The 23,287-nt window shown below is 44.8% G+C and overlaps 1 protein-coding gene across 3 annotated transcripts in view; it reads right to left on the bottom strand.

Annotated features, from left to right (window-relative positions):
• SEPTIN6 (septin 6) overlaps positions 1-23,287 on the bottom strand; it is a 41,411-nt gene that overhangs the window by 3,337 nt on the left and 14,787 nt on the right. For 2 of the 3 annotated variants that reach the window (XM_077825790.1, XM_077825791.1), the window contains exons 3-9: positions 19,113-19,308; positions 17,563-17,749; positions 17,112-17,273; positions 8,623-8,719; positions 8,114-8,282; positions 6,575-6,707; positions 5,319-5,509 (exon numbers count right to left, since the gene is read on the bottom strand). In XM_077825790.1, coding sequence (XP_077681916.1) covers positions 5,319-5,509; positions 6,575-6,707; positions 8,114-8,282; positions 8,623-8,719; positions 17,112-17,273; positions 17,563-17,749; positions 19,113-19,308 — 1,135 coding nt within the window. Of the gene's footprint in view, positions 1-2,625; positions 2,669-5,318; positions 5,510-6,574; positions 6,708-8,113; positions 8,283-8,622; positions 8,720-17,111; positions 17,274-17,562; positions 17,750-19,112; positions 19,309-23,287 lie in introns of all 3 variants that reach the window. The other variant, XM_077825792.1, reaches the window with a different exon arrangement.

Below are 23,287 nucleotides of genomic sequence, written 5' to 3'. Positions count from 1 at the left end.
TGTGTATTTTGAACAAAAGCACTTTATTGGATTCAGAGCCCAGCGCACAACAGCATCCAGTTACAAGGACTGCCAAAAGTAATCCAAAACCAACAAGAATCAGTAATGTTCACTCCAATTGCATTTTAGCACTGAAGCTTTGTACTCTGCACGAGAATGAACATAGCTGTTCTTTGAGCTTATTTTTCATGTTCAGATCCTGAAAAGCAAAGAATTGTTCTTTTCTTTGTTCTACACTTCTCATCAGCAGCAAGAACACTCATCTGGTCAGACAGCTCGAGAGATTTCTTTGGTTTATTTCAATCAGTATAGGACACTTCTGGAGATCTTACCATTAAGTGGAGCTTGGTAAACGCGTTAACTTCAATTCAAATGCCTCACTTACAATCAAACACTTACTTCCTATTCTAATTAGGATTGTTTCCTCCCTCTCTGAATAAAACTAGAACTGGCTTTTACTTCCCTGTTTAAGAACAGACTGTGGGTTTGTTAATAGCTAGATCCTAAAGAGAGAACTTCTTTTAACTAGATTATAGTAAGTGTGTGTGTGATGGTCCAAATGGATATGATTCCGATTCTCTTTATAAAAGGTGGGTAAATATGACTTTAAGAGCATGTTCTTACGGCAGTGCATGCGGCCTCTATTAATGTTGACAGGGCTGATGCCCCACCATCTATTTATCTAGTAGGAAATTGAAAAACTCACATATACACTTATTCATTCCAGCTCTAAGAAAAGTAATAGACAGCTGTAATCATCAGTTTATTCTTCATCCATCCCATAGAGATGTGGGTGGCTTTCCCTGTCTCCTTCAGCCAGACGAGAGCATTTCTCAAAAGTTATTATATAAATTATCCTCCCCTTTACAACACAGACCCTGAATGCTGACTGCAAGTTACATTTACCCTGTTTGGCGTTGGAGGACATAGCTCCTCATGTAGACAATGAAGTTTCCCTAACGCTATGCAGCCCACAACATTTCCATGCTATGCATGTGGCAAGAATAGTCGTTAGAGGCAGAAGAGACCCATGATCCAATGATATTGCAGTCAAGACAAACCTACCTATACAGGGTGAATAGTTTTGCAAGGCTGGTTAAAATTCCTTGAGGACTAATGTACTGACCCATTTAAGGAAGAAGCATTTTTGTAGCCTCTCTGCAGGACCAATCTCTTCCATAAGGCTGCAGCAACTACCTTAATCCTGAGTGCGCATGGCATGGCCCAGAGAGGCATGTGTCAGTGCATATTTACAGGGGATGGTTTTAGAAGATTGACTGTATCTGGGGTGCTAATCTTTTTTGCCAAAAATCCCATGTTTAATATTAAAGACTATTGGCACCTCTTGCTCAATATACAAAGCATAAATAATGTTTCTGATCTCTCAATCTGACTTATGGAAACCTGCAGCCTGTGATCCTGGATCGCTTTAGATAATCAACCTGAATTGGATTTTGTCTTATTTGACAATAGCTGATTTAAAAAATAAATCAATGCTTTGTGATTATATGGTGCCTAGAGGTGAATGGAGGCTCAGAGAAGTTCATTGACTTGCCCCAAGTAACAGGTAAACCAGTGGCAGAATCAAGAATAAAAGTTTTGAAACCAAGTCCTGTGCTCTAACCACGAGATAATACTACACCCTAGATCAGAAGTGGGCAAACTGCAACCCGCGGGCCACATCCGGCCCGCAGGACCGTCCTGCCTGGCCCTTGAGCTCCCGGCCGGGGAGGCTAGCCCCCAGCCCCTCCCCAGTGTCTCCCCTCCCCTGCAGCCTCAGCTCACCATGCCACCAGCGCTCTAAGTGGCGGGGCTGCGAGTTCCTGCCAGACAGCGCAGTGGTGTGGCTGGCTCCGGCCGGGCAGTGTGGCTGCCAATCCTGGTGCTCTGAGCGGCATGTTAAGGGGGCAGGGAGGTTGGATAAGGGGCAGGGGATCCCGGGGGGCAGTCAGGGGACAGGGAGCAGTTGGATAGGTGTGGGAGTCCCGGGGAGCCTGTCAGGGGGCGCGGGTGTGGATGGGTCAGAGGTTCTGGGGGGTGCAGTTGGGGGGCGGGAAGTGGGAGGGGGCCAGGCTGTTTGGGGAGGCACAGCCTTCCCTACCTGGCCCTCCATACCGTTTCAGAACCCCAATGTGGCCCTCAGGGCAAAACGTTTGCCCACTCCATCCTAGATTAAAACAAAGCCAATTTTCAGCAGCTAGCTTGATTCTATCACCACCATATGCATTTCTATAGCAACTGTTACCATAGTATCTGAGAGGCCTACAAGCTTAAAGAATATACTTTATCTCTACAGGGAAAAGAACACAACTTTTAAATTAGTGACACGAGCTAAATGGCTGTGAAGTTCAAAAGGAAATGTCCTGTCTTTTAGCATTACAAATCAAAACAGTTCTATAGGAATAACCATGCACATTACTTTGCAGCATCTTCAAAGAACACACACACACACTTCACCTATGCATTGTAATTTTGTATCAGTGTATGCACAACAACAGACTGGTAATACATCCACAGCGGGGCAAGGAGGTGAGAAAATTTACTGGCTTTAGGTTTGTTTTTTTGTTGTTTTTAAGAACTGTAATTCACCCCACTGCAAGGTCTATTTTAGTTAATAAAGCTTACCAGGACAATGTACCTCATGCACCATGCAGCAAACAGCAGTTAACTGTAAAACAGCACACAAGTAAGAACTACTGATGATGGAATGACAATAAAAAAAGAAATCAAGTCATGAATTAGCGCAATTAATGAAGTTTGAACTAAACAAAGAAGTGAGACGTGCTAGGAAAGAGAAGGGCTAGTTTATGTTCACCCACTATGAAATGAAAGAGTTAAAGTACTGTGTATATAATCCATGGCTTGTTATAGAGATTTCCGATCTAAAATACTGTAACGGAACATATAGGACAATATCAACTGTAATATTTAGGTAGACAGCAAAGCACAATATCACATTTTAAAGACAGCTATTGTATTTGTGAGCAGAGAACCCTCTTACTCAATCACTCTGATCCCTATGTTGGCTTCAGTGCTCAATATCAACTCTTGACGGTGGTTTTCTGGGCCCCTAAACTTTTCACTGAAGATCATACTAACCCGTTTTGGCCTAATCAAGCTGAATTCTACAAACGATACATGGGGAGAAGGGGGTGTCTGAACTCAGATACACAGAGCATGCTTGGGTGCTTCTGGAGCTGTTTATACTGTAGAGACACATCATGTCATGGAATAAAAATCTCTCTTCCTATACAGCTCTGGCAAGATCAATCTTAGGGCAAAAGATCTTCAATCCACAGAGCAAATCACTGTTCCTGTTTGGCAAGTAACATTTCTATGGATGTCAGTGAGCTCTAAATGTGGAACATGTGCAGAACATGCAGCAAGGTGCGATTCAGGTTGGAGGACAGACTTTTGCCCTCTAGATCACTGAATTCAGTCCTGGTCACCTCAGTAACAAAGTTGTTGAGGAACTGAAGGGAACTCAAAACAGAGATAAAAATGACTAGCAGGCTGAAGGAACCAACATATGAGGAAAGGACAGAAAAGCTAATTAGTCAGTAGCCACAGCTTTACAAGACGTGTGCAGCCCAGAGAAATACTGAGACTGTAGCAGATTAGAAGAACTTAGATGAAACCTAAAATAGCATTTTAAATGCTGCACCTGATTCTTAACTGCTGAACTAGTGATGAAACAGCTATAAAAAATAAAATCCAAACAAAAAGGGGCCATCCTGTTCTGACAAGAATTTTCATCAGGCTCCTCAGGCACCTCCCGTACTCTTCATATTAACAGGACTAATTGGTTTATTTAGGACTGCTGACTGCATGCAAGATTTCCTCTGCATTTGCACAGGTGGTCTAGACAGGTGTCAATCATGGAAACTATAAAAATGTATCACATCAGTTATATGCACAATGCTACTAGTACACACACAAGATGGCAATGAAACTCTGTTTCAGGTAATGTACCATCACAGAGAAACGATAACTGCCCACTTCCAGGTGGCATGACAGGCTGTTTAAGTATGCATGACTATGTTGCTCTCTAGTGGCTGCAGACTAAAGGTTATGGACTCAAATTCTACACTCTGTTACACTAGTTTTCCCACCAAAGTAATACCACTGAAATCCTCTTTTCACTCTTAATCTCTTCACCTAGTTTGAGTCACACACCAGGTTCTTACATTTTCCCATGAGAAAATATTACTTGGCTTATGTTGTTATGAAGCAGCTGGAATTCATTAAGTAACAACTACTAGTCCTAGGATCTGCATGTATGTATCTAAGGTGATTAGCTTCAATGGAAAATGTCCACAATGTAACCAGGAGCTATAGGAAGAGCTCCAGACAAGGGAAAAACTCAGCTCTCCCTTCACTTACATCAGGGATACTCAGACCTCAGGAGCTAAATTAGTGATCAACATTACCCAAAAGAGCCACAGTTGTGTGAATTCATTGTTTCATTTACCATCTATTATTCTACCAGTAAAATGACTGACCAAGTCGTCTACAATTGGTTGACAACACAGTAAAAGCACCCTGATTAAGTTATTAACCAGAGTGGTTAATTATTAAATCACACAGTGTGTTAATATCATGTGCTGCAAAGAGCCACAGGAGACACATTCAAGAGCCATTTGTGGCTCCCCAGCCTCAGTCTGAGTATCACTGACTTAAATAAACAGGTTAATGGGAGAAGAAAAGCTCCTCTGTTCATCTTTTGATACATCCACTGCTCAAACCCTGCTCTAGATGCATGGTACCTCCAAGTGGCTACAGGGCTCTCCTTGCTTTTATACTTAACTATGGCAAACTGAGCTCCGTCTGAGAACCATCATCTTGCACCTCTCTAGATCACATGAGATCATTCCCCATCATGTTACTCACATGTTGTCCACAGGACAACATGGAAGGTCCCTGAACAAGCATCACATCAGGTTGGGTTTTTTTGAATGACATGGCATAGACAGAGGGAAAGACAGCTGAATCCTAGCCCCCAAAAAAGAAAGACCTGACTAGGCCTGGTTTAAGGCACCCATTGGCTAGTGGCAATCACAACATTACCTCGCCTAGTTAGCACTTGGTTCTTTGCTCTTCAAGAAGAAATGTGATGGTCAAGTGCTTCAGGCTATTATTCAGCCATACTAGGGGCTGAAGGTTTGTCTCATTGAAAAGTTGGCCCTTAGGGATGCCGAGTTCTACTGAGTGAGAAATGGTACTGGAGAGGTTTAAATGAAAAGAACCCAGTTCACCTCTCGAAACTAATAAAGGAAAATCACTACCAGGAAGCAAACACCACCAGGTTAGCCACTTACTTTTTTCTCTCCTTATCTCTTTTAAGAGTCTGTGATCCTCCAGCCTGTTGGGCCTGAGACTGGAGCAATTCAGCTGCCGTCTTCCTCTGTTTAAATGCATTGATTTCATCGTCCAGAGATTTCTTCTTGTCCTCCAGCTTCTTTTTTTCATCCTGATGCAGCTTCTTGAGACGATCAAACTTTTCGTGCAGCTAGAGTGACAAAAAGGGACAGATCATCAAAGGAGAACAAGGCATTAGCAGCCATTCTATTCCAGAGAACACCGAGGTACTGTATTGATTCTTCCTTCACCTGACTCTCCCTGGGGGAACTGATTAGGATCCTATGAGACTGTCATCATAAGTTCATAACAACATGCTATACAGCCCAGGAAATCACATGCTTATTACCCCATTGTGCTACACAAACAGCGTGGTAAACAGTCCTTACCGCAAAATGTTTACAATCTAGACATTATTGTATTAATATATCATTGAGAAAGGTATGGATGGGATGGGACAAGTGGTAGGTGCTGTTTAGTTACAAAAGGTAGCAGTCAACTTTTGTTTTTTAATTTATTTTAATCCATTTATTTTACTTTCTAATGGGACCTCTTAGTTATTTCTTAAATTCTTCTTAAGTACCTAATTAACGACAGAGGTTAGTAAATTATAGGCTTTAGGCTCTAGCCTAAATGGATTACAGCTATTTCATGCCATAGAGTTTATTCTCAGAGGCCATCACACTACAGGATTTATTCCCCTTATGATTCTCAGGAAATTGTGTATTTAAATTCCCTGCACGTGAAGAAAACAGACGGAGGATTCAGCTTCTTTCAAGGCCTCAGTTTCACTCCTTGCATCTCGGCACACTCACGCAGCGTGGAGGGGAGTTCAGTAAAGCAAATGGGACAACGGACCAGGGATCACAACTGAACTAGGGGGGTCCGAGTTCTCCCTAGGCCAGGCATGCAGACATAGCACAGTGAAAGTGGTGCATTTATTTATGGTACTGCGATATTGTCTGGTAGCCATCACAATGGAAGAATGTTGCATTTTCCTATGGCATGCAAATGTAACAATCTGATTTCTTCCCCTCATAAAACAGACACAACACATTCCATTCCTGAGCCCAAATTTGGACCCTTCTCTCTTTACTGAGTGTCACCATGAAGCCAGGCCATGTTCTCTACACAATGGCAATTGCAGTGCCAACTTTTTTGAGGTGAATTTAATGCTCCCAGCCGCGGATGAGATTGGAGACAGAGCTGCCTTTACCTCTTTTTCAGCCTCTTTAAGTTCAGCTTCTTTCTCCTTGACTCTCTGGACGAACATTTGCCTCATCTCCTCTTCCTTTTTGTGTAGTTCCCCCAGAAACTCATTCCTCTTGGCCTCATAAGTCTCTTGTAAGCTAAGAAGGAAAAAAAAAAAAAAAAACCCAGTAATCATCAGTGGTCTAAATTCTGCTCTCATTTTGTGTATCTCCATTAAAATCCATGAGGGTGATGGCTGGGGTGAATGCACATAACAGTGCAGAATTTGACCATGCTGCTCTAATGCCATTAATCATCTTAACAGAAGGGGCCAACTCAAAACCCACATCCCAACACCCATAGGACTCTGGGGAAGTCTGACTCTGGATCCAAACTTGGCAAATTAGGTCTCCCTCATTTTGCAATCTGAGTGACTGTTAAAGGTCAGTCATTTGCCAACGAATGTACCAGGTACCACACCCTCCTTAGGCCTCCTGCTGAGAGGAGCACTGACTTTGCTTCAGAGAAGATGGAGTGCTTCAGACACCCCAACTCTATGAGAATCTCACATCCCCATTATAAGTCAAGCTTTTTTCTTGTGCTGCTTTCCCCCCCACCCCCGCCCCACCTTCTTCCTCACCCAGCCCATTTTCCTTCTCCCACTTCTCCATTCAGGTCCACGTCCATAGCCCTTTGAGATCAATGGAAGGCTTTCAATTTATTTCAATCAACTTTGGCTCAGAACTTCACCATCAGATCCTTCACATGCTGCTCGCTAATCCATATGTCTCCAAGGGTCCTTCCTGCCAGGTCATTATTAGCTCTGCGCAGTATCACACTACTGCCATATATTAAAAGGGCTTGAATGGATGGGCTCTCCAGCCTCATGGTTTGACTAACAAGTCACAGTGATCCTGTCTGATGCAGCAGTTGGCTAGCCCACTACCTCCAAGAACCACCCTCTGATTGTTTTAGCCTCACCCCAGGTCTCTGCAGTTCCTATAGAAGAGGTCTAGCTTAGTCGTGACTGGGTGGAAAAGAACAGCAGAGACCACCCCTGGACACTGGCATGAGCAGGCTGGCAAATCAGTCAGCCAAAGTGTTTCAAGATGGACATTTGTTCAAAGGGAAACCACCACATTATGCCTAGCAGGGGCTCCCATGGGGCAAGAGGCTTCTCTGTTTCATAAAGAGATTTCCCATAGTTCTCTCTGCTTCTAGCATTCTCCTCCCCAATCCGCATTTCACTCACACCCCATCTACATCCTCCCTTCATCTTTTTACTTCTCCTTCCTCCACTTTTCTCTCACTTCGGCTGGGCCCACACTGAGGGGTTAACTAGCTGTGGTGGCTGCTCTCCCACTCATTACTGACCGGGAGGGAGGTAAATCAGCCGGGCTGCACAGAGCCCAATTAAGATCCCCAAGATCGAACACTTCAAGAGGTTGGCATTTTCTGCAGAACCAGGTCACAGAGCAGTCACACGGTACTATACAGTACCAGGGCCCACCAAGTCTCTCTCCAGCTCCTCACTCTCCTACAATCAGTGCTCCAGGGATCACACCTGAATGGTTTGCTGTCTGGGTCAGTGTCTTTAAATCCCATTTCCTCCAGTTTGCATCGCCGGTACAGCTCGTAGTGGCGCGTGTGGGTCTGCTCGCGAAGATCCTCCATGTTCACGCGGATCAGCATCTCTCTCAGCTTCACAAAGTCGCAGTGAGTTTCATTTTCAACTGTACAGAGTTGTGAGAAGGAGTTACACAGAGAGAGAGAGAGAGAGAGAGAGAGAGAGAGAGAGAGAGATCAATCTTCTCCAGATACCCCTCAGCCTTACCCAACCCCATGAAGGGACGTCAGTAACCCTTTCTGGCACTGCAAGCAGCATCTCTTAAGAAGAGCCCACAGCAATCACAATGAAGAATATGGACGGTAATCCCTAACAGGAAAACTACAGCACGGAAGTACCCAAGTCAGCAGCAGAGCTATAGCAGCGGACTGACTGGGACTCAGTGGTGCTTCCACCTACGAGAATGGTCCCAGCACACCCAGGAAACACCGGCTAGCACCACTCACCTTGCACCGTGCCCCATGGATACTGACGGGCTCTCATCATTTTGTTTCCTATTTTCAGTTCCTCTGTGCTGCCAATCACTGCGAACGGCAGGTGGGCCTGAAACATTTCAACAGGTCTGTATTAGTCACCTTTTACTATGGCTACTTAAACCGTCTGGATTACCCACAGCTACCAAATGAGACGTTGAACACAGGCCCCAAGACACCAGTTCAGTCTCCCCTCCATACCATAAGCCCAGTCACTAAAGTGGGGTGGGGCAGTGGCCCCAGGCCAAGACAAAGAAGGGCTTTGGGGACCTCTGTTGCTAATGTGACTGCTCTCTACTCATTACCTGGCTCCTCCTGCCAGACATACACTCCCCAAGTCTCAAGAAAGATGAACTAGCTGCATTGTGACCAACTCTGCTTTTGTCCTAACAGGCCTGAGGAGCTAATCCTGCGGGGGTGTGGAAGCAGCAAGACCCGTCTCGGAGCCTCCTTTGCTTTTTTCAGCTCTCACACATTTCCCCTCTTTAAGACACTCACATGAGTGACATGAGAGAGAGAACTCAGTACTCGTGAACGTGACCATCTTAATAGTCCTGGAGGCTGTTCTGTGGAGCATTAGCCATAGAACAGAAGCAGCCTTCCCTGCCGACATGTCTCAGCCCTGACCAGAAGGGACCCTCGTGTCTATGGGGTAGGTCAGTCTCCATTCCCGTTCGTACCTTGGCCTCTGCACCGAGCCTACCAGCCAAGATGCCGGTTGTGGTGGTTTGTCTCGATGTGGGCAAGTAACTATTGGGAGCATACGTAAAACCAGCAAGATGGCCACCACCTGCAGTTACCATGGCCTGCACTGCATTTGAACCTGCAATCTAGAAATAAAAGGCTCTGCCCACCACCAATCCTCAGAGTGGTCCAGTCTTGCACAAGAGCCTTTTGATCAAACTAGATTCTCCAACAGCTTTTGATCTGTTCACTGAGCCGTTGGCTGCCTCATAAACACACCTCATGAACTCAACAGCAGCAAGTGACTCACTCCACACTAGAGGGAAGGAGAGATTCCCAGGTCAAGTTAGGGGGACAAACCAAAGAGATACATTTTGGAATAGCACAAAGGTGGGAGAACCGAAGTGGTGCTCTGATTAGCTGGGATGTATTAACTCAATTTTCCTATAAGCACATGGACTCTGGGGCTTGACTTGGAAAAATACAGGGATTAATCCAGCTAACGCAATCCTAAACGGCATCCACCAGCTTGCCTGGTGATCCTTCAAAGAATGCACATTTTTCCCTGCACTTGCACATCTTGTAAACTTCAGAGTGATCCTCTCTGCCATTTGTCTTTGCTATGCCAGTTTTCAGGCTTTGGAGCACAGTTTTTCCCTCACTGCCCAGATGTGCAGAAAGGTTAATGGAGGCTGCTTTCCACCCCAAGGCAGTAAGCCTGAGAGATTTGAGAATTTCACCCAACTTTCCGTTCGGGGATATTGGCATCCCACAAGTAATAGAACACAGCATGGCCTAGTAGACTGAGTGTAGGGTTCGAAGCTAGGCACTTCCAGGGTCTAACCCCAGCTCTGCTACCAATTCCTTCGGTGACCCTGCACAAGCCACATAACCTCTCAGTCTCAGCTTCCCATTGTAAAATAGGGACCATACTTAGCAACCTCAAAGGGTCACCGTGCGGATGAAAGCTTGAAAAACCTAAAGAGCTCTATAAACGTTAAAAGTCAGCAGTCAGGGGCTTGTGGGTACACTCCATCGCTCTCTCTAAAATCTTTCAGAAAAACTTCTGCAGCTGAACTAAAAATGCTGCTCTTGGTAGGTTATTCTGTTGGCCGTGTGAAAAACTAGATCTGAAAGGTGGGCGGGGGGTGGGCAGAGGATTATAGTACATTCTGCACAGAAGTGAACAAATCACACTCTGGGTTTCATCATTTAAAATAAGCAGCCAGCTCCTCTGCCCCCTCTCCCCACCACAGCCCCATATGCTGGATAGCATGCATTGACATTTGCTAGTAAGAGCCATTAAGCTGCACTGAATTCTGAGTAATTAATGTAGCCGTGGGATACCAATTACACCAGTAAGATCAATGACCTTGTCTTTGCTCACAGGAATAAAGAATAAGGATTTAAGATCACAAGTAGGTTTAAGATCACAAATTTGTTGGATTAGTGACAAGAGTCAAGACGGGGAATGTGGAGAGATTTGGTTTTAAGTTGATAGGGTTGTATTAGAGCCAGCTCATCCCACTCACTGACACACAGAGCCTGAGACCAGAGATCTGCCCCTCAATCCTTGAGCAGACGTGAGATACGAGCATCGTGGGGGCGCAGCAGATGGAGTTCCTAGAAAAGGGGAGGAAACACCAGCCCGCCATTCTGTAGGCGCCACTCTGGCATCATCCTTGAATCATATGTCAGTCCCAAAGGGAACCAGAGGCAGCCCCAGTCAACTTGAAGGATGGTCAGACATGACACAGGGTTTTGAAAGTGAGTAGGGATGGGGGAAGGGGGAATCTCTGCACCTTGAGGATCCCCCCAGGAAAGGTGGGGGTGGGAGCAGTGGTGCACAGAGAACAGCTAGTGACTGATCCTGCCATGGGAGTTCGCCTGTTGACTTGAGTGGAGCAGGACTGAGTTCCTAGTAATTTTAATGCTGTGAGCTTCAAACAAAGCATAAGAAGCTATTTTCCACCTGCACATGTCAGTGATATAGGAAATACAACCCTTGGCTTTAAATCAGGCTACTAACTAAACAAAAAACAAACAAACAACACTATGAAACTGCCTGAGAGCATCCACGACAGACTCAGATGAGCCATGTGGCCTTCTCCTGGGCCCTACTGCTCTCATTCTGATGGTCAGAATAGTGAAGATATGAATATACTGTATAAAAAGAAAAGGGCTTAGTGCGGAGATAGACTCTCAGCTCTGCTGGACCATGCAATCGTTCAACACCCTGAGGCCGTTCTGGGCTACGTTCTGCGTGGACAGACACCTCTACACTCCCACTGAAACCAACCGGCTGTGAATAAGTCAGCACAGATTTGGGCCCGTTATGTTTAGGTTTAACTCCCTCTGCCTGAGGGTACAGAGAGCTTTAGGAAGGGAAGTGGCCAAAGGGAAGGATCCGGCCTCTCAGCTGGAAAGCAGATATCTGCTGGAAATCAGCTAACTATGAAGGGCTGGAAATACAGTGCTGTACATTTAAAGAAAACAACTGAACAGTTACCGAATTGGAAACATTTTGTGTCCTCATTTAAAATGTATTTGGTTTTTCAGACAGAAAAATTACAAACACCCACACACACACAGTCCAGAGACCTAAAGGGGAAACATCTACTCACGGAAGTGGAATGAATTCATATTAGCAACTGCCCAGAAAAACAGGATATTACCACCTACAAGGTTATGAATGGGAAATTTGTTTCCCACAGCAGGGTGTAGGAAGAGCAGAACACAGCTTTCAGAAAACAAATATTTGAAAGAAAAGATAAAAATGTAACCAGACTAAAAGATTAACAAGGTAGATCAAGGGCCAAACTCTGCCTTCAGTTAGACTGGCATAAATCAGGAATAACTTTGACGATGTTGCTGCCGATATGTAAGTGGCATAACTAAGAACAGAATGTGGCATTTAGCCTATCTAGGCATTTATACTGTGTTTGTCAACATGGTATCAGTCATCGTCAGTCTATGTTCAAGTACAACCGTTAGAAATTGTCAAAGAAAATTCAGGTACTTAAAGTGCAGAGACTACAGGTGTCTTTCCAGGACTAGAAAATACTCCTTCCAGAGACTGTGACACCATCGTTTAGTTGAGAGCCTTCCACTAGACAGCTGGCCTGCATTTAGCCATGAAGACATGGTGGATTCTCATGCTGGTGTCATTCTTATGGTTATTCTCTCTGTCTGTGTGTGTGTCTGTGTCTGTGTGTGTAATTACAGTTGATGTGCTTCCTGCTGCTGACCCTTTCCCTTCAATAACCCACTAGTTATTGTAGGTAGTGACTGACTGTTGGCTCCCATTTTGAGTTCTTTCTTCCGTTTCTGTGGTTCCCAGGCTGGTGCATGTCACACAAGAATTTCCGGACTGTGCTCTTGGCTTTTTAGCACCTTCATAACCACCATTCACTTGGCCTATTTTCATCCCTTTGTTTTTGCGATTGATTTGCTTGACGTTCAGATATCAAGCAGGTCTGGCTAGGCACCACGCAGGACATGTTTACAGTCCAGCGGTTGCATTGCTGGATGTTGGTCACCCTTTCTGAAGCAGGTTCAATCTTCTGACGACGAGTTGGCTTGGCTGTTTTTAGAACAGTCTCCTACTGTTTTGAGAACCTTGCTTGGGAGCGCCAGCATACCGAGTTTCTGTCTGAATTCCTGTGCTTCTGTGGCATAGTATGTGTGAAGCTGCATTAGATCCGTAGCTTCCGATTCAATAGTTGATTGAAAAACTTAAGCTGGATGTCTCAATACTTACAGAGACTTGGATAACTGAAGGAGACCAGCGTGGTTAATACAATAGTTCTATAAATGTCTGCTAATTAAATGCTCTTCACAGGGGTAGCACAGGCTACGGTGGTTATTTTTGCTCTAACATGACTTTGACCTCTATTAATTCCCCAAGTCCTGTTTAAAACTTGCCATTCATGCGAGCAGCAGCACATGGTTCCTATGAGTTCCAGGACAATTGGGGCATTCTGAGCAGCACCAGGCTGAGGACCAAGGGCCATCAGCCACCTGAGAAGTGCGGTTACCTCAAGCTGCAAATGCTCGAGGTACATTACGGAGTTGAGGAAGTGTTTTGGGTGCCAGTTTGTGCAATTGTGCTGGAAACACACAGACTCTTCAGCCACCAGTCAGAGTTGTTCTTTCACAATGCCCTGTTTATAAACCGCAACTACTGCACAGTGCTAGCCCTTTACAAGCCTGGGAAGTCTCAGAGCTGGCTTCCAGCTTTTCACTGAGCTTCTTGGAAAGGGTCAGTTCAGAAAGATTTTAATATTCATCTAATGAGCCTTCAGATGTGTTTTACAAGGACATTCTGATTATACCCTGGACCTTTCAGATTTAATGTTCTCTCACCACAGTAGTGCTTTACATTTAACTTCTCGGCTCTTTGCTTTCTGATAACAACCCGCAGGCTTTATATGTTTGCCTACTACCAAATCTGGATGCTCAGACCCTTACTAAAATCGTTTGAACTTCTCTCTCATCTGAGTAACCCAGAGCACTTTACAAACAATCAAGCCTCAGAACACCCCTATGAAGTACACAATTGTTACCCTGATTTCACACATGAGTAAACTGAAGTAGCTTTTCTAAAGTCAAACCAGTGTGTGATGGAAGGAGAAATACAATCCAAGAGTTCTGGCTCAAAATCCTGTGCTCTGCCCACAAGACAGAACACCATCTGTTTGAACTATTTTATCATCTGGCTGTTATTTTAATCTTGGGAGCAAAGTAGCTTCCTTCGCTATTCTAATTTTAGTTTATTTGGATTTTTACAAACTGTCATAACAGAGTGGCCCATGCAATGCTCCTGGCACTCTTGACACAATCTTTTAAAAACAAGCAATACACTTTTAAATACACTAAACAAGCAAACAGCCCTGTCAGTTCCTCCAGATCAAATCAAGTAACCCAGCAACAGCATCGATATAAGGATTGATTCTCCCAGTTCAGGAGGGTTTTGATTTGCACAGATATGAATGATCTGATAGTTCAAGAGAAACTTAATTCTGCCCTTGGTATGTAGATCTGGGAAGAAATGAGAAAAGGAATGGAAAGCCTCCCTTTTAGAGAAGTCTTTCAAATAGGCTCATCGTCTTCTGCTCTAAATGTAATTTAGAAAGTAAAAAATCTCTCTGCTTTTGCCTTACGCACTATTATTATGGGTTTCAATCGCTCTGCCAGGTTATCTCCAGCACCTGAAGTCTAAGCAGATTCATTTTATGCAATTAATAAAAAAGATTACTAGAATGCATTTTCCCCAGGTTTGATAAAATACCTGAATCAAATTTGGATTCTTTCCTGTATAATCATTAGTCCTCATAAACCTGGCAATTATGATTTCTATCAGTTAAATGTGAGGATTTAAATGGGATTCTCTCTCTCTCTGTTCAGCCGCTGGCAATTTACAGTGTATTTAAAATCTGTGATGGCAACTCCCATTCAAGAGAAACAGAAATGACCAAGGGACAGATGGATGAATATTTACCATGGACCTTAGCATTACTAAGAAAGTGGTGGCTATTCCTCTGTCAATCACCAGATTCTCAGAGTCTACCTTTTCCCAACATTATTTCAAATCTTAAAATAGCAAGAGGATCCATGCATAGAGTGAGATGCAACAGCAAAACCATTCAAATGGCAAGATCAAACCACAACGGAAAATACAGAAAGCAGCCACAGTAGATAGCATACCCATCTAATAAAGATTCTTAGCACTTCACACCACATTTTTCCAGGTAGACATTACCCAGATGGGAAAGTGAGGCAGACATTAAGTGACACGCCCAACATAATGAAGCAGCCAATGTCAGAGCCTAGACCACAACTCAGGTTTCCCCAACGTCCTGTCCTGTGTTCCAACCCTTCACGGTGCTGGCTCCCTTTTACATGCTCTCCTTAGATAAAGCCAGAGAAAATATTGTCCAAATACCTTTAGAGAGAAAATGCCTTTTCCATCAAAAGTCTTCAGAAAATGACTGAGATGGGAGGAGACAAGAACACGAGGGTGTCAGTTTTCAAGAGGGCCAAGGTATTTACAGGGACAGTTTGCCCTGAGTTCAGACAGAGTGGCACGGGTTCTGGTGTCTGAGCCACACTTCAACCACAAGCACAAAAACTGCTAACACAAGCTTTGTGGTGCAAGAGGTGTCCATGAGAAGCAAGGTAGGGCTGCCTTTTTGAAAGCTTGGCCCCTCTTTGCATTATGGTGTTTTACACTGGAAACCCAGACCTGCACAGGAGAGTCTCTCTGAGCCCTAGGGAAAGAGCTGTTACTTGGACAAAGCTGATGTGCCATATGCCCTTTTGGGGAGGGGAACCGTTATGACTATTAGTCCCGGCAACAGTCCCTCTGCCTTCTTGTTATGGCCAAAAACACGCCACCTTCCTCAGAGTACCTCCACCACAGGGCAGCTAGACCACCCAGCCAGATGAGCGTCTGGCTGTGAAAGCATCGAGGCAGAGCACAGAGCGATCAGAGCCAGCAAGGGGAGTTACTGCTGTGCAAAGACGTGGCTACATGAGAAGGAAGACCCAAGGAAACGGATGACTCTGCAAGAAACAAGAATGCAGAAGTACCAACCACTTGGGCGAAAGACCCAGGAGATGGGGTGGGAGGGGGTGTGGAGAACAGCAGAGGGGTATGAATGCATCACTGTGTCTAACACAGGCAGTGCTAATCTGAATAAAGCATATCCCAGAACTCCCGTAGTAGGGCCAGACTTACTCATCTGCCCTGATCTTCCATTCGTTTGTCAGCAGCTGCAGCACATGGACGTCAAGACAGCCGCGAAATGGCTAAAAGGATGCATTATTTCCAACTGTGACCGGCCAGTCGGAGAGGTGGTAAATAAAGCATGAGACTCTGCCGGCCTGGGATGAGTTTACATAACTTGGGAGAGGATTTGTTTTGAAAAGACTGAGGACCCTCTGGTCTTCCCTTAACATCCAGTGACACACCCCACCCCACCCCACCCCACCCCAATTCCTGCAGAGGTACGCCCACCCTCAGGGAACCAGCTGCCTGAAGCCAACAAAGCCCCTGACCCCACATCTATGGGGAGCATATACCAATACAGCCATGTTAGCAGAATGCAGGGACAGCTGACTAAGATCAGAGGGGCAGGGTGGAGGGGTAGATTTTAACACTTCCCCTTGCTAGAATTTATAGGAGAGCCTTTCAGCCCATCACACTCTGAATCTGGAGCAACCAGACTACTGAGCCCGGGGGAGGAGGGGAGGCAGAAGAGGAGGCAACACACACACACACACACACACACACACACACAAAATTGATCCCTGGCCAAATTACATTGAGACAATGGAATCCCCCCCACAAATGAATTGGCCCAAACAGTCACTTTCAGAACAAAACCAACCCCTTTCCCCACCTCCAAAAAGTGCATCTCTTAAAATAACACATAGTATCAGCACATTTTAAACTAACAGAAGACATTAAGGGGAAGTATGAAGGTGGCCTTAAAGGATATTTTGAGGGAAGGGACGATTCTGCTTGTTTTTTTAATATTAGAAATTCAAGCTGTGTCTACTTTGCAACTCCAGGGACAACTGGGAGAACTAGTGGATTAGAACAGCACAAGAGGCTGGCCGCAGAGTTGGCTGTTCAACACACTGTGGATTCAACTGAACTATAAATATAAAATTGAAGCAACATCCTCTTATTGCTCTTTAGAGTGGAATAAAACAGAAAGTGGAGATCAAAATCAGCCCTGCGCTGAGCAAATCACAGCTGCTATGTCACTTACATTCATCGTCCCATTGATCTCAGCCACCGATTCATCGTCTGTCGGGAACTGGTAAATCTGCACCCCGTTACTGACCAGCTCACTCGTGATTTTAATTTTGAATTTTGTCAACTCACTCTTGGAGATGGCATCAGATTTGGCAATGATAGGGATGATATTGACCTGAAAGGAACACAGGGATAAAAGGGATTGGTCTTCATTCAGTCACAATCACGAAAGGAGCAATTTCCATGTCTAGCAACAAAACTTAGGTACACGATAGAATTCAAGTGTGTACTATGCAGCCTTCTCAGTAACGCTGCACGATATTATGCAGGACCCCACTAATCTGCACTAGCATGAGGGATGGAGAGGTGGGGAGGAGCCCCGTGACAGATTAGTGAGGTTTCACATAGTTTTGAAGAGTAACCAGATGAAAAGGAATAGATGATTGTGGTGATCTGCCCCGTACCTTACTGTCGAGCTTCTTCATCGTTACCAAGTCCAGGGATTTCAGGGAATGGCCTGTGGGTGCAATGAAGTACAAGCAGGCATGGATACGGGAGTCATGGAAGTTATGCAACACTCTCTTTATCTTCAGTTCCTCTTGCAAGTAGGCTTCAAACTGGGCATCAATGAACTCAACGATGGGCTTATAGCTTTATGAGGAAGGGAGAAAAGAACTGTACACCTTGCAATACAGAGCATTGTCCATTTATTATGCTCCATTATTAGAAAAGTCATCCACTGGTTACTAACACACAGTGCAGCACCTAATCTCCTGTGAAACTTGCTCGTTTGTAAGCAATTTGCATTGTGCTAGGACATTGGAACTCCCATACCAAATGGTCCTCTTAGTCCAGTACCCTGTCTGACAGACACCAATACCAGATGCTTCAGAGGAAGGTGCAAGAAAACTCATGAAAGCATGCTTAATATGGAATAACCTGCCTACAGGTAAGTTCCTTTCTTACCCATGGAACTTAGTGGTCTGTTGACTTATGCCTTGAAGCATGAGGGTTTATACCCTTATCTCTCATAACTTTGGATAATATTGTTATTCATATAAATCTCTAATCCTTTTTGGAATCCCAGTAAGTCTTGGCCTCATTACTGTCATGTGGCCAAGAGTTCCATGGGTTGAACTGCACTTCTACTCTCTTGGGATGGCTTTCAATACCACCTCCTACACAACACGACAGTCCTCCTACAGCAAAAAGTCCATTTCCAGCAACATGCTCTCATTTAGTTACCCTGTAAAGCGATTTGGAATACTGAGTGCTGGACACACTACAAAAAGAGAGTGACTATCACTTAACTGCCAAGATGGGGGAAGGGTGTGCTTTTAAAAAAAAAAACATGTCAAAGTAAAACCATCCAGAGAGCCTCTGTACAAAGCTACAATTTAGGAGGAGGGTATTTCTGTGATCAGCACACTGAGAAGAATGGATGTACACTTGGACCACTCTGTTTACAGGCACTGGGAAGCTAGCTGCCAAGGACCAGACCAGTTCTCACAGAGTATTTAAGAGCACATCACATAATCTTGTTTGAAAAACCACAGCCAGCAACCAACAAAGACAAGCAACTATTGGACTGTAATTGTGGTTTGCATTGCTTGAGCACAAGAGAGCAAGTGAGGAAATGCCTCAGCTTGCTCTGCTCTTTAGACAGGTGGAGCACAGGCATCTAATGGATGGGATGCAGCTGGGGATACTGAGTCGGGTAGACACAGCTTGCAGTATATGAGCACTGTCTCTTGGCCAATGCTCCGTGCAGCATGGACGTTCTGTAGGCTTCCGAGAAGGCCAACTGCCTGCTCTCCACCATCCCATTCCAAACAGCAGGACAGAGATGGGTTTTCAAACGTGATTCCTAAGATGTGAGAAGGCACCTCCATTTCAAAGCCACCTGGACCAGCCTGGATGGAGCCAGGCTAGAGAACAGATGGGGAACCCGTGCCGAGTGTTTTATTCTCTGACTTAACCAACTTACAAACAAATCTCATCCCTTTTTCCTTACCTGTCTTCTTTGTTGATCTGGTCCCCAAAGCCCACGCTGCCCACAATGGTCAGTTTCAGACTAACATTGCTCTCCTGAAGGTCATAGGTACCGGATTTCAGCTGAACTCCGGGCTGCGAGTGAGATGCTGGCTCACCTTCAAATTTAGTATTGAAAAGGGTGTCCATCAGTGTGGACTTACCAAGGCCAGTTTCCCCTTAAAAATAAAAAGAGAACAAGTGGTAAAACATTTTACCAGAGTTGATAGTTCAGCCCCTCAGTTTCAGAAAAGTTAGCAGGGGTGAAACTTCAACAGATGGAAACAGAACCCATGCTCCAAATGAACTGTCCAGTGAGCAGAAAGTCACATACAATGGAAGGCCTGTATTCGCTGGCCACTAGACTTCACAGCGTCATTTAGATCATTAAAACCTGGACATGAAAGAGGTGAAAAGGCAAAGGGGAAGCAGCATTCAGACCCTGCACTGTGCCTTGAACTGAGCTCTTCTGTAGCAGAGAGGAGACCATCACTGTCAAACACAGAGCTCATTAGGAACTTCATTTCCAAAACAGAGGAAGAATATTCTCCAGTTGAAAGAATCCTCTCCAGCATGCAGCTGCTCTGGTCACTTCCCTGTAGAGGTCTCTGCAGAATCCACAACTGAAGTATGGAAACCCACCCTCTTGTAGAATTAAAGTCCACATGTGATTTACATACTTAGACTCATGCATTTACCCAGATCCAGTGGCAGGATCAGGGTGCTTGCCTGGCCAGGGACCTTGCCTGCTGTATCTGGGTCCTAAAACACTGGTGGCAGTACAAGTTACAAAAATAATACTTTGAAACCCGCTTCCACGCTTCTTGGAACAATACTGAACTGCTACTTGGATCCAGTCTACCAACACATGGGATGTTAGATGGGGTGGGATCTGAGTTACTACAGAAAATTCTTTCCTGGGTGTCTGGCTGGTGAATCTTGCCCATATGCTCAGGGTTTAGCTGATAGCCATATTTGGGGTTGGGAAGGAATTTTCCGCCAGGGCAGATTCGAAGAGGCTCTGGAGGTTTTTCGCCTTCCTCTGTAGCATGGGGCACGGCTCCCTTGCTGGAGGATGCTCTGCTCCTTGAAGTCTTTAAACCACAATTTGAGGACTTCAATAGCTCAGACATAGGTGAGAGGTTTTTCGCAGGAGTGGGTGGGTGAGATTCTGTGGCCTGCGTTGTGCAGGAGGTCGGACTAGATGATCATAATGGTCCCTTCTGACCTTAGTATCTATGAATCTATAAACACCAGAGCACACTTCCTTACCCAGATAGCACAGACAACTCCCAGTACATAGGTTGGCTGAAGTGCAGAGTTTAACCCAAACTTATCTATCACATGTTCTAGCAAGAGAACAGTGCATTCAATTCCAAGGGTAGCCTACACTTCTACTAAAGCATCTTCTGATGGTAAAACTGCTTCCATTATTACCCCACTCCCACTGGTTTTTAGATGCACACAGCTTTCTGTCCAAAGCGGTTTCCCTCCCTCCTCCATCCCTCCAAATTCCTTATAGTTCGCATCTATCCAACAGTAGATTGGAAACTAAATTAAGGTGTTCCAGAATTAGAGGAGAGAGGAAAAAAATACGCATTACTGTACTTCCATCTCTGACTACATTTTTGCAATGCAGTTAGCTTTCAAAGTTAGTGAGATGATTGAGAGTTGATGCTAAAACCTGTGAACTTTTATTCCTGAGGACTGGGGACTTGGCTAGATTTTAGGGAAAGAAAGCTGAAAAGTCATTGTGCCTCCCAGCTGGCATCTGCTGACATTTCAGCAGCCTAACTGATCCCGCCTACTTTGTGGCACCGTGACAAATGCTCACTGCTGAGCCTGACAGGCTGAGGTTCTGCTGCTGGGGAATTTGCGATGAGGAAGGGGGGCAAGCAGGCGCACACACCCCCCCCAGCCAAAAACCAAACTACCTTCAGGAGAAGGAGAGACTTCCTAATTTCTGCATGTTCGTTTTTAAAAAGCCGTGACGTTTTTGGAAGGTAGTGTGTTGCAGTCCTGTTATCCAGACTTGCATTTAATGTTACAGTACTTGTCTGTTTTTTCCTTCTTAAAGAACCTCTGTATGCAACCCCCTACTAAGGTCCTGCGATTACCTTCGCAGCCCTGAAGGCAACTCCTCCAGAACACAGCTGAAGTACTGTATACTAGCAAGTTTCAGAGTAGCAGCCGTGTTAGTCTGTATTCGCAAAAAGAAAAGGAGGACTTGTGGCACCTTAGAGACTAACCAATTTATCTGAGCATGAGCTTTCGTGAGCTACAGCTCACTTCATCAGATGCATGCACTTCATCCGATGAAGTGAGCTGTAGCTCACGAAAGCTCATGCTCAAATAAATTGGTTAGTCTCTAAGGTGCCACAAGGACTCCTTTTCTTTTTTTGTATACTAGCAAGGCAGCACAGGAAAATCCTTCCCGGCTGTGACCACACTCGACCTGTTCTGAGGACAGAGTGGCCTTTGATCTCCAGGGTTACAGCTCTAACATATTTCCATGAGCACCCGAATTCACTACAACTTTAAAATTGAAACAGTGTGTGTATAAATGTTACTGGGGGGGCGGGGAGGAGGAGGAGGAGGAGGAGGAGGAGAGGAGAGGAGAGAGAGAGAGAGATAACAACAGCTTCCCTCATATACCTACCTACCGGTACATGCAAATGTAAGTGTCAGGATTGCTCATGAATTTGATTGCTGGTCACACTCTAACCTTAGACAAGAATTAGTACAAAAATCAAAAGGAAAATGGCCTAAAACACAACATCCCGGTTGTAGCCATCCACATTTTTATTAGTACTCTCTTTTGTGCTACATTAATGCACTGACACAGTTTGCTCTACTGCAGATCAAAGACCATTTGCCCTAAAGGAAGAGGGCACTGGGCAACCAAAGCATTACAACTGAGCGTGCAGCTGCTCCCTGAGTTGCTTGCTTGACAATCACATCAGCCTGAGGGCAGGACAGGAGTACACAAATGAAAAGGATGGATCACATGGGGGTGAAAACAGACAGCAGGAGATTTTCACTCAGGCTGCAGTAGAATGTTTTCTCCGTGGGCACCTGCTTGCCCTGCCCCAATATAGAAGCCAAACAGAGAGCAAATATGTAAAGCATGGCTGAGCCCAGCAGCTATTTCCAGAATTTAGATCAGGACTTCAAGACATCCGCTGAGAGCGAAGACAGCAGAAAGCACAAAGAGATGCCTGTTATGACCCCACAAGGACTTTCTCAAGGATTCCAGGAAGATGGTAGTTTAAAAAAAGAAAATCTAAACAGATTTTGAGAAGGCTGTGGTATTTCCAGCAAATCCTGCCAAGCTGTACTGCATTTACTGGTGGGATAAGAGTGGTGAAGTAGCAGCATGCATGTTCACATGGATGCCAGCCTCCCTGAGAAATCCAGGAGTCAGGAAGCATGCATGGTACAACTAATAAGGGCTGAATCCTGCTCTCATTGAAATCAAAGGGAATTTTGCCACTGACTTTAATGGGAACATGCTTAACCAGGTGACTCAGAATCGGGAGAGTAGAGGAACTAGACAGAATCTGTGCCCAGTGAACACAGTGTATGAAAAATAAGGAAACACACTCATTATTCCCTTTAGTGCACACTTTCCCACTATGCATTTCCCCATTCGTGTACCAGCAGGGGTCAAGTCTAAAATCTTAAACAGCTGACCATGCCCCAGGAAAGCTATTTAGAAATAATTCTGATATTAAGTCATCCCTTTTTGCTATCTCCCTTCCCTCACTCTAGCAGTAAGGGCTTTTGCACAAAAACAATAACTTTGCTTCTATAGAGCCTGCACCTGCTAATTACTGCTCACCTAAAATCAATATAATCTGGTTACAACACACAGTTAGAGGACTGCAATGTCAGTGTGACTTCTTGTGGAAGAAGCAGGTGACCCCTTAAAAAGAGCATGTTTTCAAGCCAGTGTCTTCAATAATAAAAAAGAAAAGAGAAATACAGGGCCTAATCCTGAACCCATCAAAGTCAATGGGAAAGCTCCCACTGACTTCAATGGTGCAGTATAAAATCATATCAGTTGCTTTAAGCAGGGACAACATAAGTAAGATTAGATCCACACAAATTTAGGTTTTGTAAAAACAAAATCTTATCAATGTGAAAGTGACTAAATCT

Source organism: Eretmochelys imbricata, chromosome 9, assembly GCF_965152235.1.
Source record: "Eretmochelys imbricata isolate rEreImb1 chromosome 9, rEreImb1.hap1, whole genome shotgun sequence".
In the NCBI taxonomy this organism is placed as follows: Eukaryota; Metazoa; Chordata; order Testudines; family Cheloniidae; genus Eretmochelys; species Eretmochelys imbricata.
The sequence above is the reverse complement of the archived record's forward strand: the minus strand, read 5'-3'. Positions and strand labels throughout refer to the sequence as shown.